The sequence below is a fragment of the Pan paniscus genome, chromosome 12 (genome assembly GCF_029289425.2).
Source record: "Pan paniscus chromosome 12, NHGRI_mPanPan1-v2.0_pri, whole genome shotgun sequence".
NCBI classification, from domain to species: Eukaryota; Metazoa; Chordata; class Mammalia; order Primates; family Hominidae; genus Pan; species Pan paniscus.
The window spans coordinates 76,298,514-76,312,725 of record NC_073261.2 but is presented as its reverse complement, the minus strand read 5'-3'; the positions used below and the strand labels follow the sequence as shown (position 1 = coordinate 76,312,725).

The window sequence follows — 14,212 nt, the reverse complement described above, 5'->3', positions numbered from 1 at the left end:
CCTACATCTCGAATACTTTATGCACATCTATTCAAAAGAGATTTCCATTTCATGGTTCCCTTCCACACACAGGCATCCCCCTCTTCCTTCCTCTGTTTTTTTTTTTTCTTTTTTCCTGCAGCCTTTGACATCCCACACTATTTGTTTTCTTGTCTATTGCCCATCTTCTCCAACTAGAACATCAGTTCGGTGCAGAAAAGTCTAATTTTGTTCAGTGCTGTATTTCTACAGACTAGAAAGGTAGTAGAAAGGTACCTGAGATATAGCAAGTGCTCATCAAACTTGGTTAAGTGAATGAATGAATGGATAGATGAATATATTTATCTCAGACTAGCTTTGTGAGAAGACATCTCAAAACCAAGCTTGCATCTACCAATAGAGCACTTTGTCATCTAGTAAAACCTCCAGACCCTAAAGAAAATGCACCATGCAGAACTTAAAAAAAATCCTTTAAAATGCATTACTCTAGTACTTTTTCTTGCCAGTAATAAGAGGAGAAAAATAAAGTCTGAATAACTGTTGCTTACACACATTTAAAATTACAATACATTACACTCTTCTCACCAGGCACCATTAAGTTCAGGAGAACATGCCTTTGTATATATTTTTAAATATACACCAAAGTGTTTTTCTTTGAAATATGCACTAAAATTTGCTGTAAAAATGTACATTAATTTAAGTGAATTCAGAAGAATGATTGGACTAGGGAAAATAAGTTAATTATTCATGTCACCAGTATTTTTTAAATGCACAGTGGTTATCAGGAACATATATAATTATAAGTAATGCTATTATTTTTTAATAGCAAAGCTACAGCTAAGGTTAATTAATATTTTTAATAAAAATAAAATTTTGTTCTTTGAAGTTGCAAAATGTATTTTGTTAGCTCTAAATATTTTTCAAGGAAATGTGTGTGAATTCTGCTTACATTTCTCAAACAAATAACATTCATTTTTCATGAGTACCTCCAAAGCCTCCAAGCAAGCAACAGAAGTGTCCAATATATTCAAATATTCTTTTCTTGCACAAACATTAATTGGGTTCTTTTTCAGAAAACCCAGCTGGGAATCAAATGCCACTGACTTTAATAGGATGTCTCATATGTGAAATGAATGTCTCTTACAATCTACCAATAATATTTCTTGATCTCTCAATAGTTCTTTTCCTTGAGTAGGTTTGCTAACTCCACCCTGAAAAAATGCCTAACTGAAACCATGGAACTGCTCCAATACATTTTACTCATGTTTACTGATTCTGTCTCACTTTATAATTTAATTTCTTCCCAAGAGTTGCAAACTATAGTCAAAAACCAGAATCTCTCAAAATTTTATTCTCTCTCTTTTCTCAACATTGTTGAAACAAGATGAAAAGAAAATAAAAAAGGTTATGGATTCTAAAAACCAGGCAAGGATACCACAAACAAATTTTGCTCTGAATATAAAGAACAGGACATAATATGTATTATTCTTATGAAGTATGCTTTTCTTGCAAAGGTAAATTTTGGATATGCTGTAAAAGTAGAGTATAATATAATTTATAGACCAAATGGCATACTTTTGAGAGTAAAAAATATACTATTAATAATTACACTGAACATCAGGTATGCACAGGTACTATCCAGGCCAACTGGGCTGCATGGCCACATGATGGAAGACAGAGGTGAAATCTATGTTTTGGTAAATAATCATGAGAAGACCTAATTAAGAGCATCATCACTAGAATCAAAGAAATCTTAGAGCTGAGTACAACTTAAGAGTTTCCTAGTTCAACCTACTTATTTTCCAGAGGCAGCAAGGCCAAAGTACAATGATGTGACCCAAGTTGTCCAAGTCACATGACGAGGTAGGTGGTTGTGTTGAAAGTGGAAACCAGGTCTCCTCGTTCATCATGCTCTTTCCATTATACTACAATCTCTCTACAGTATGTATGTATTCTCTACAGTATGTATGTAGCTTGTAAAATATTCTCGAAGTAAAGAACAAAAAGATCGTAAAATGTGCTATAAAGAACATTCCAGAAACAATGTCACAAGCTTGATCATAAAAGAAACGGCACAGTTCAATTTTCCTTTCTTTGTGGACAGGCAAAGGAAGGAAGTGTTATCCTCTTCATGTTGGCTTACATGTACTCATCTCATAAGACATTGCAAGTTTAATTAGAAGAGGGGGAACATTTAGCAGCCAAAAAACTTGCATGATACTCCTGCCGCACGCCAAGAAGCTCTCAGAATCTCAAAGAACTTTATACCACCAATAGTTTTTGTGAATATTTGCTTTCTGAGATTAGCCTTCTGGAAAGTTTCATAAAATGAGGAGGTCTTATGGAAACATTTAAAAATTAAATATTCCAGGTAAAAAATGAATTTTATAAATTTTATAAATTTTATGTAATCCACATAAAAAGTACTATCAATATTGTTATATTCACATTAAAAAGGAACAATTTGATCAGAAGTTTTGGTAAATGTCCCTATTATTTCTTGATATAAATCACATCTTCCTAAAGTAAACATTGGGCTGAAAATTGATTATCATTCAAAGCAAAACTTCTTCTTTTTTTTTTTTTTTTTACTTTTAAAAGGATATTTACTTTAAGTAGGAATATAAACAGGAATTTATGGAGGATATTTTGATGAACACTACTATATTCTCTGAGTCTATGAAAACTGAATTACATTTCTTCCTTATTACTATCCCTGCAGGATGGCTGAACAATCCTCATCTCATCTATTTGAAATGAGTCCAATTTAATTCTACCTGACCAAAAATCTGTTTCCATAGTTTTAAAACATGCAATCACCCCAAGGTACATTGCCATTGTAGCTTAAGTGGCTCAGTGTTATCACTGAGAAAAATGAACTTTGATTGAGAAAACAGTCCAGTGTGGCTTTTGAAAAATGAAATGACCCTTTCTGATACACAATTTAGTAAGACAGTAGATAAAAGCAGGCGGATAACCCCACTATGGACAACATTTAAAGGAAGATGCTTCATCCAACCTGTAAAAATAGGTCAAAGGTTACAGTTTCGAAATTAACATTAGAAATTTATCTCATATTTAAACTTCCTGGTTTAAATATTACTGTATTTAGAGGACAATTGAAAAGTCAATTACGAATTATGGAAAATTTTCAACAAATTATTCCATTACTCAAATATAAATAAATTGCTTTCTTCCCTAATGTTTTTTCCCCATACATACATGTGTTGTTATCTGTATTCATATATATATCTCACTACTTAAGAGACTTTTAAAACCTATTAGCCCAACTTTAAAATACTGTTGCTACTACTGAATACTTGTAACATATTAAGTCAAATTCTTTAATTACTGTCATTGGTTTATTACAAATCTAACAATTTTAAATATCTATTTTTAAATGAACCTAATAATCTTTTATTTAAGTCAATATCTCCTCAAATGAACCAAGTATTCACTAATTAATTAGATCATTTACATCTATAAACTGCTGCTGTCTTCAAACATGTAACAGCTTATAATAAAAGAGGCTCTTTTCATTGGCAATTAATGAGCAGTTAACTCTTTACCTTCTGCATTAATTAATATAAAATGCATAAATCTTTATTTCTGCATTTCTACGTATTTAGCTTTCAAATGAAACAGCTGTTTTGTACTTAAAAATAATATTTCTTAATATATGTTACTAATTGACAAAATACATAAAACCAATGCTGATAATATTTTCTTCTTTTGGGACACACCTGGTTTATATAGGAGATTTGGCAACTGTAATTTCATTAATGATAAAACAAGACTACTAAGAAAAATACCTGATTATTTCAAATTATATTCATAAAAGCATTTCTAACTCTGAATGTCCTCTTGTGAGTTATTTTAGATAAAGGAAAGTCTATCAATTTATTTGTTTCATTTTTCCTGTATCAGATTTACTGTAATAACTTGCTTATCAGTAAGTGAACCATAAATCTACAGCAGTAACAAATCATTAATGAAACATTAGCAAAGAATGTTAAATGGAGCTATTGGGCAAACATAAATCTTTCTAAAGTCACAAGTCTTTATCCAAGGAACTAAGTGCTATGATGTTATTGGCAACCTTATAAATCCTAAGGAGAGAAAATCAACAAAAGGATCACATTGCAGGCAAACAGTCCTACTAAAATGTATATTCCTTGAGGGCAGGGGTTTTATTTGCTGTTACCAATATATCCTCATGCCTAGAAAAGTATCTGGCACATGTAGACAGTGATCAATAAATATATATTTGTGAACACCCTATAAGACATCCCATTTTATTTTGTAGCCAAATGCAAATAGGAAACAAAAAGAAAAGAGACAAAAATGAAAATAAGTGCACATGTAGGTACAATATATCCAACACCACATTTAATTTGCATTTTTTGTATTTTTTTGCCCATCCCTCTTCTAGGACATTTTCTCTTCATCTATTCTGTTCCTCTCACCCTTTTCCATTCAAAGTAAAAATCAGAGTCAATTTTCTTCATTTTCTGGGAAACATATGTTAATTCATATTTAGGGTGCTGATACAAACAGAATTTGCCTTCTATTATTTTCCTTCCAAACTGGATGCAGGTCTGTTTCAAATGCAAGAAGTAAAAGCAAATTTAAATATAATTATCATTCTTACTTCTTCAGAATGCACTTTTCTGGAAAAGTAGGGATCGTGTATTTGGAAAAGCTTTAAATGGCACCTACTGAATATACTCACTATCAGTAAAACAGAACAAAATGAAACAATTAATTTTGGACCAAGAATAATACACAATTCTGAAAAAATTAACAACTGGATACATACAAAGGCTACAAATACCAACAGGAATCTAATGACATTTGAACAGCATCTAACAGCATTTCGAATAAGGTTTTTTTTTTTCCTGTGTTCTTCATTGATGGAACACCAACATCCAAACCAGTGCCTGAAATGTAGTAGGCAATCAATAACTATGTCCTGATTGAATTAACATACTTCCAAGTTGTGCAAATGCCACATTTAAAAATCATATTCTTGAAAAATTTTAGGCACAAGATTGAAATAAGCTAATTAGAGTTAATTGTAGGTGAGGGTAATTAATCACATATACAAAATATCTCATATTTTGGGTTTGTGTGCTCAGATAAACCAATAGAATGTTTTTTTATTTTTAAATAAATAGTGAAAGAGTATACCCATCATTCACCAAGAAAGTCACATGGCTGGCTATCAATTCAAAACTTTAAACTTCAAAATACTATAGAAGTATTGTACTATTAAAATATCTCTTTTAAGATTAAATTTGCCTTGATTTTATTTTGAAGTGCTGAGCTTAAACAGACAAGGTTTTCAAATATTTCATTAACTTGTTCATTTAAACTAAAAAGTGAAAAACCTATGTAATTAGCAGACAATCTACTCAGCTTGGGCCAGAGGAGGGTTATGGAATCAAGACTATCATTTAGCATCTAACAAACCAAAACAAAATCTTTAGTAAAAGTCCACAAACCTCTAATGAACAACATACACACATTTCATATTCAAACGGAATGCATTACGTTAAGCTAGTCTCAAAGGAAGCTGTAGTGCCTAAGATCAGAAAAATGTTCCAATTTAGAAAACACACATATGCAGAAACGCCCACTATCGTAAATAATATAGGATGAAAATGAATAAAATCCACAGGCTCACCTGGCTAATGGGTTCTTTTGTCGGGGGCTTTCCTCTTCTGGCTGTGCTAGTAGCCAGGGTCGTGGTAGTCTCCATAATTGATGTGGACATCTCTGATTGCATGGCAGTGGCTGTCGACTCAGTTGTCATAGAGGAAGGCACTTCACCAACCAGTCTCACATTTCCCACTATGGCGATGTTGGCATCGTTTTCGGCTGCCATATTCAGAACTTTCAAGCCATTGTAGTAAAGCCCAGAGAGCTGGCCCTGGAAGGGCTGGCCCTGCTCTTTCCCGCCAATTATTATGGTTGCTTGGCTATTGAAGATTGTGAGCTGACGCCCTGTAAAAATAATATTACATACATGCAAAAATGTTGATTGTGAACTCTATATCTACAATGGATGATAAAACAGATCTTTCATGGGGTGAATAATGAGAGCAATAAACTATAAGAGAGGCATTTGACTCATAATTCATTGCTTATAAATGAGGTGTCCATGAAATGCATAATTATTGGCAAATACTTGTAAATTCTCAACTTATTATAAATGTAGTGCTTTTGCTAAAAGACCAATCAAAGATATGTATTACAAATCAGTTTTTAGTGGATCCCTTTTCCCTTTTACATCAAGATCTTATATTGTTGGTGTCTTAAGTCTAAATTGTTAAATTTTAAAAATGTAAGATAACATTTCAAGTATTTGTCATTCTGAAATTACCACTGACAGAAACTAATACATAGCAGCTGAAATCTAATTTAAATTTTATGGTAAAAATTTCATAATTCACATAATGTCCACATATATCTATATGTTATTCTTTAGTGCTGTTTATTTTTTGAAGGCAATTATTCATTGTTATTTGAATTATTCTATTTTTCCGGCAATCACACTGAAAAGAAATTCATGGTTTACACTGAGCATGTCAGAGACAAAAAAATTCCAAAAATATTTTTCTGATTGGCTTTCAGCAAGTCTATCAAAACAAAACAAAATGAAAAAAAAAATAGCTTCAGATGTAAAAAGCGGCTTCAGGAATGATACACAAACCGATGGAGAAATTATGGCACATTTCCATCAAACAGCAATCCTTAATAACAGTACCATTATCATCAAATTGAGTATCCAGTTTTAGCAGATTGCTCTCTGCTCATAAAAGCATGCACACAACTTTAAGTTCAGTTTTAATTAGGGCTTGTTCCCAAATCCTCTTAGAAGGTTGCAAATGTTAAAGGGACTTCATTATGACCGGCAATTCATATTGCCCACTATTTAAGATTCCTAGAGTTTAAACAAAGAGTTTTTTTTTTTCAGGACCATAATAAAGATATCAGAACTACATATATTTTAGTTAATAATTTAGAGGCTGGAACATGTAATATAATCTATGAATGATTTATCATTTTGGGTTAATGCTTGCTGTGAGTACCCTCATAGATTGAGTTAGTGGATTATATTTAACAGTCCCTTTAACCTTAAGTTAACTGGGTAAGATTATTAAACAGCTGGTACGTCTAAAAATGTATAGAAATTATTATACAAGGTATGCAAATATTACTATCTACATTTTACTGTTTTAAAGTTGTTTTTAATTTAGTTTTACGGAAAATTTATTTTTTATGTTTATTAGTGTTACAATGAAGTACTACTTGGTTATGTTCAAATTATTTTTTTATTTGAAGTTTTAATCAATGTTTTTTACCTTTGTCGAGTAGCCATTCATCAACTACTCGACCAAGTCGATATGGAATTCGCTGTCTAGCAATCGCCAGGCGCTCGTTATCATTGTTTCCTTTAAAGTTTAAAGAGACATTTCATTGGTTAAAATCTGTAAGGTCAAAGGTTAAAAGTTAATACTTAAAGCTTGAGCTATACAGTTGCCACATGATTTTTTGAAATTTGGAATTTTAAAAAGTTCTACCTAGAACATTTCATGTTTCAGACTTGTCATTCATTCATTTATTTTATTTTAGCAAACAAAATTATTCCTATGTTAATTGAAAATTAGAAATCTGCATTTGAGCTAGGTTATTAAACTTATGTTATAGACAGACCCGAACAACCAATTTAAACAGCATATAATAGCTTTACAAAAAATGACCATTGACCTCAGGGTTTTGTCTTTTTGATGTTTCTTATTAACTAGTTAAACATGTTCAGGTGAAACAGGTTTAAGTTTTCAAAATACATTCAACCTCTTATTCCAGATTAATAATTTATGATCACCAAACTTAATACCATCTTTGGCACACTGAAGCATCTAAAATAGGCCTAGCATACTTTATTTCCTAGTCAGAAAACAGAAATTCTTATTCACCTCATTTAAGAAAACAACAAAGTCCAAATAGTTCTTGTGTATTTCACACAAATTGATTTATCAATCACTTGGACATCACAAGAGAATGCATCTTGCATCATCCAGATATGTTATTACAGGAAAAGGCTTTGACAAAAGTGACTTTATTTGAGTGTCCTTGAGTTTCATTTAAAGCTTAACATGTTGAAGCAAATAACATTTGAAAAAATAATTATATGTATGTTTTTATATAGTCAAATATCTGCTTTTTATTAAGTTATTCTTTAAAAGCATGACAGCTTAAGGAACGAATATAAGCCACAAACAGTGGCCCCTATTCATAGATCTAACCTAAGTGAGAGCCCTGCTTCTTTGCATAAAAAATTATCTGCTAGAAACACTGTTTAAATTGACCTTGAATATTGCTTGCAAATAGATGAGTGTTTTCTTGATCTGTAGAGCACTTAGGAAGAATCTGAGATGCCATCTCGGTGTTCAGTTGTGTATAATGCAAGAAGAGATTTTCTATTCCATTAGAGTTAACTAACATGGAAATTTAAGCTAAGACATTTTGGCATTAGCTCAGATGAGGACTCAGAGGTGAAAGAAATGTTGAATGGTAGCACTATCTGCATAAAAAGACTGGAGTGTTTTGTTAGAGAAGATAAATGAATAGATTTACATTTTATTCCTCTGATTTAGAATAATTTATAAGTGCTTTCTTTTGCTACTCTTATAATACATTATACTTACCACAATAAGCCCAGCATAATACTGATTACACACTTTTGGAGAGATAAGAAAAGAACTATCTTTTAGACCTCATCAATTTGTCATCTGAATGTCTATATGACTGAAAATATTTCACACATTAATATTTAATTTAAAATGTAAATATCAAAGTCAAGGCAAATATAAAGTTTAATGAAAACATTAATATGTATTTCTCTGTATTCTGTGATCACTAAAACATTGTAAAATAATATTTTACAATGTGAGAATATAGTTTTGTTAAACTAATAATTTTTTTAAAAGGACACAAATGGTACAAAATTCCAACCCTGTCTTCGTTTTTTAAAAGTGTACACAATTTGTGTTCTCTTTTGTGTGTTTGCATATATGCATATTTGGAAATTTTTTTTTAATGTAATATTAGTTACTTTAGGACAGTGTGATTATTGATCAATTACACGTTTTTGGCTTATAAGTGATTTTATATAATAAGCATGTTTGACATGTGTAATTTGAAAAGCAATCACCAAATAATTTCAAAAATACATACCCTTTGCTCTATAGTCTTATTTGTCACTCAATACTCATACCAACTCACACTGGCATAACACTTCTGACAACTTTATGATTAGGTGGTTCCTCATGTTTTTCATGCTAGAGTCTTCCAATCATCAGGCATGACCCACATTCTCTCAGACACCATCCGAATCTAGGTCGCAAATCCCTCTTGCCCAATTACTACTACAGTCTATTGACAGACCTCTCTGCATCTTCTCTGTGATTAATCACACCCATTTTCCACATATAAGCCAATATCTAATCATGTCACTTGCCTAGTATAACCCTTCCCATTTCTCTTAGGATAAAATCTCAGACCCTTAGTGAAGTTTGTAAGTACTTCCACAATCTGGTCCCTTCCTACCTCCCTGTCCCCTCTCACGGCCATCACTGCCTCACTCTGCTCTTTTAATCCTTATGAGACTTCTTTCAATTCTTCCAAATCTTTTCTTTCTTCTCTCTGGGACTTTGCACATGTAGCTTCCTTTATGGAAAATACTCTCCCTTGTTCCCACCTCATCTCTATCTTTCATTAGCTAACCATTACTAATTAATGGAATCTTCTTGGTTGGAACGTTGCCTCCCCAGAAGGTATTCCCTGATGTCATCAGGTTACATTAGGACACTTGACTATATTATTTGTAGCTCCTGAAACATGCCCTTTAGAAAGAAGCATTGAACCTGTAATGGCAAATTTGATAGTTTGCCTTCAAACTCTGAATATCCCTCCATAAGGTCAAGTACTATGCTACTATGTGCAGTATTTATTATTTCTTCAGTGCTTACTTGCACAATACCTATCACATACAATCCTATGAATATCTGTAGAATGAAGTAGTCAAGAAAACCTTGTTTTTAGTTCTGGTAGCTTCTGTTGCACTATTAACACATTCTTACAACCTAACAACATTAAAAAGAAAAAGAAAGCAAATACTAGTGTCCACAGAATAAACCACTTGTAGCTAAGCCTCCCTTTGCATTTTCCAAAGGAAACACCATAAACCTCACTTATAATTTTATTTTTTGATGAATTGTCACTGATTTGAACATCTCTACAATCAGTTCATTATTTGTTTAATAATAAATTCCCCATGTCACAAAATTGGTAAACATAGTTATTATTAGTAGGGAAAGGTTGGGGAAAAAAAGGTCTAAACAAGACAGGTCGAGAAAAAACAAAGCTTTATAGATTATTTTAATGACTTTTAAAAAGATCACATAAACACATAAATACATTCACACATACATACATAGAATTTGTCCTCAAACATTTGACTAGTACTAATAGAATAATTGTGTGATTGATATAGTATGACAGTATGATGTAAGTCAACAGAAGCTTTGGAGATCCTTGCTGAGACTCAGCTAAAGCAAGAACATAAACACTGAATTCCCAATGATTAACAGAGGTCACCTAACAACAACAATAAAACAATTTAGAAAATAGAGTAGGCAGTAGACACAAGTTATGAAAATATGTGATAATATATAAGAAAGGTAGCCACACAAGGGGGTCATATCTTCCTACTACCCCAGAATATCAGATGCCAACTAATTCAGTGAGCACTGTTTTAAACTGAAGAACTTTTTAATTACAGGACAGACTTTATTCTTGTATGGGTAATGAATGGAAAATCAGATGGTGCTTATTCAATTCAATATATGCCTACTTTATTCTCTAAATTCTTTGTTCTCCTACTAGAATAAAAAACTAATGACTTTGTTCTCCTATTAGAATAAAAAACTAATGACTTTTCTGCTGCAAAATTATATGCAGATACATTGTGATATGGTTTAGCTGTGTCTCCACCCAAATCTCATCTTGGATTGTCGCTCCCATAATCCCTACATGTGGCAGGAGGGACCCAGTGGGATGTAATTGAATTATGGGGGTGTGTTTTTCCCATGCTGTTCTCATGAGAGTAAATAAGTCTCACAAGACCTGATGGTTTTATAAAGGGCAGTTCCCCTGCAGATGGTCTCTTGCCTGTCACCAAGTAAGACATGCCTTTGCTCCTCCTTCACCTTCTGCCATGATTGTGAGGCCTCCCAACCATGTGGAATTGTGAGTCCATTAAACCTGTTTTTCTTTATAAATTACCCAGTCTTGGGTATTTCTTCACAGCAGTATGAAAATAGACTAATATAGTAAATTAGTACTGGTAAAGTGGAGTACTGTTATTAAGATACCTGAAAATGTGGAAGTGACTTTGGAACTGGGTAACAGGCAGAGGATGTAACAGTTTGGAGGGCTCAGACAAAGACAGGAAGATGTGGGATAATTTGGAGCTTCCTAGAGACTTGTTGAATGATTTTGACCAAAAAGTCTAGGCTGAGGTGGTCTCAGATGGAGATGAGGAACTTATTGGGAACTGGAACAAAGGAAATTATTGCTATGTTTTAGCAAAGAGATTGGCAGCATTTTATCCCTGCTCTACAGATCTGTGGAACAATGAACTTGAGAGAGATGATTTAGAGTATCTGGTGAAAGAAACTTCTAAGCAGCAAAGTGTTCAAGACGTGACTTGTGTGCTCTTAAAAGCATTCAGTTTTATTCATTTATAAAGATACAGTTTGGAATCGGAACTTATGTTTAAAATGGAAGCAGAGCATAAAAGTTCAGAAAATTTGCAGCCTGACAATGCAATAGAAAAGAAAAACCCTTGTCCTGAGGAGAAATTCAAGCCAGCTGAAGAAATTTGCATAGGTAATGAGGACCCAAAGGTTAACTGCCAGGACAATGAGGAAAATGTCTCCAGAGCATGTCAGACATCTTCACAACAGCACTTCCTATCACAAGCCAGGAGGCCTAGGAGGAAAAAATGTTTTTGTGGGCTGAGCCCTGGGTCTTGCTGTTTGTGCAGTCTCAGGACTCAGGTGTCTTGCATCCTAGCTGTGGCTAAAAGGGGCAAATGTACAGCTCAGGTCATTGCTTCAGAGGGTGCAAGCCCCAAACCTTGGTGGCTTACATGTAGTGTTGAGCCCGTGGGTGCACAGAAGTCAAGTATTGAGGTTTGGAAACCTCTACCTAGATTTCAGAGGATGTATGAAAACACCTGAATGTCCAGGCAGAGGTGTGCTGCAGGGACAGAACCCTCATGGAGAACTTCAGCTAGGGCAGTGCAGACAGAAAATGTGAGTGGGAGCCCCCACACAGAGTATCCACTGGGGCACTACCTAGTGGAGCTGTGAAAAGAGGGCCACTGTCCTCCAGACACCAGAATGGTAGATCCACTGACAGCTTCCACCATGCACCTTGAAAAGCCACAGACACTTAACATCAGTCCATGAAAGCAGCCAGGAGGGAGGCGGCTGTACCCTGCAAAGCCACAGAGGCAGAGCTGCCCAAGACCATGGGAACCTTCCTCTTACATCAGCATGACCTGGATGTAAAACATGGAGTCAAAGGAGATCATTTTGGAGCTTTAAGATTTGAATGCCCCACTGTATTTCAGATTTGCATGGGGCCTGTAGACCCTTCGTTTTGGCCAATTTCTCCCATTTGGAACAGATATATTTACCCAATGCCTGCACCCCCACAGAATCTAGGAAGTACCTACGTTGCTTTTGATTTTATAGGCTCATAGGCAGAAAGGATTTGCCTTGTCTCAGATGAGACTTTGGACTGTGGACTTTTGAGTTAATGCTGAAATGAGTTAAGACTTTGGGGAACTGCTGGGAAGGCATAATTGATTTTGAAATGTGAGGGCATGAGATTTGGGAGGGGCCAGGGATATGGTTTGGCTGTGTCCCCACCAAAATCTCATCTTGAATTCTAGCTCCCATAATCCCCATGTGTCATGGGAGACACCCAGTGGGAGGTAATTGAATCATGGGGACAGGTTTTTCTCATGGTGTTCTTATATAGTGAATAAGTGTCATGAGACCTCATGGTTTTATAAAGGCAGTTCCCCTGCACATGCTCTCTTGCCTGCCACCATGTAAGACATGCCTTTGCTCCTCCTTCATCTTTCTGACATGAATGTGAGGCCTCCCCAGCCATATGTAACTGTGAATCCATTAAACCTCTTTTTCTTTATAAATCACCCAGTCTCCAGTATTTCTTCAAAGCAGTATGAAAATGGAAACATTGTGAAGACACATCTAAATAAAGTACAGTGACAATGTCTTTTTAATAGATGATTCCCCAAATCCTTCCACCATTAGGTATAAAATAGTTCAGAATGTTTAGGTTCTCCAGCGACTAGGCCTACATTTTTCCTTTACCTCATGATTTTCATAAAAATGTTGCATACTAAAAGGTGTAATGGAAGTATATTATTTTAAATAATTTCTCAAGATGTATTTTATTTCTTTACAAATTCATGGTGATATTTACTTATAAAATATCATTCAGTAGCTTTGCATGATTTTGTTGATTATATTTAATACTGTCCATAGTTCAATATACATCTAGACCTTACATGCAATATAAAGGATATAAACCATTTGATTGGGAAAGGTCAAAGGCAAAAATAATTTCCAATGACCTTTTCTTTTCTTTGGAAAGGTTCAGGATCTAATATCAAATATGCTGGGATATAGAAGCTTTACATACAGCATTTGCGAATGGTCAGTGTAAGCGGGCTTAAGCTGATAGGTGAGATGAAAAACAAGTGGAATGTCCCTGAAAATTCAAATCAAAACAAAGTTGAATCTTTCAAAGAAGACATTTGTACCTTCAAGTATTCTAAATCAGAGGTAAGGATAAAGCAATAATGACCCACTTTTCAAAGATCTATACATTCCGGGTTATAAAAGGGTCCAAAAGGAATTTCATCTTTTTCTAAAATCATAAAACTCTACTATAGCAACATGCTGAGCAAATAGGCTTGATTTATAAAATCAGAGCTTCTCATTGAATAGTTAAAAGATAACAATTTAGTCTCACACTTTTCCCATGATAAAAGCAGGATAGGATTTTCCTTTGATTTCTTTTTCCTCCAGTTAATTTTGTGTGGTTTGATCTGTTGGTACCTTCA

General features: G+C 33.9%; 1 protein-coding gene across 48 annotated transcripts in view; it reads right to left on the bottom strand.

Moving 5' to 3' along the window:
* Positions 1 to 14,212, bottom strand: part of NRXN1 (neurexin 1) — a 1,114,986-nt gene that overhangs the window by 127,809 nt on the left and 972,965 nt on the right. For 35 of the 48 annotated variants that reach the window (XM_055107954.3, XM_055107959.3, XM_055107953.3 and 32 more), the window contains 2 exons: positions 7,347 to 7,436; positions 5,666 to 5,985 (listed from right to left, as the gene is read on the bottom strand). In XM_055107954.3, the coding sequence (XP_054963929.1) occupies positions 5,666 to 5,985; positions 7,347 to 7,436 (410 nt within the window). The remainder of the gene's footprint in view (positions 1 to 5,665; positions 5,986 to 7,346; positions 7,437 to 14,212) is intronic. The other 13 variants (XM_055107974.3, XM_055107975.3, XM_034953111.3 and 10 more) reach the window with 1 other exon arrangement.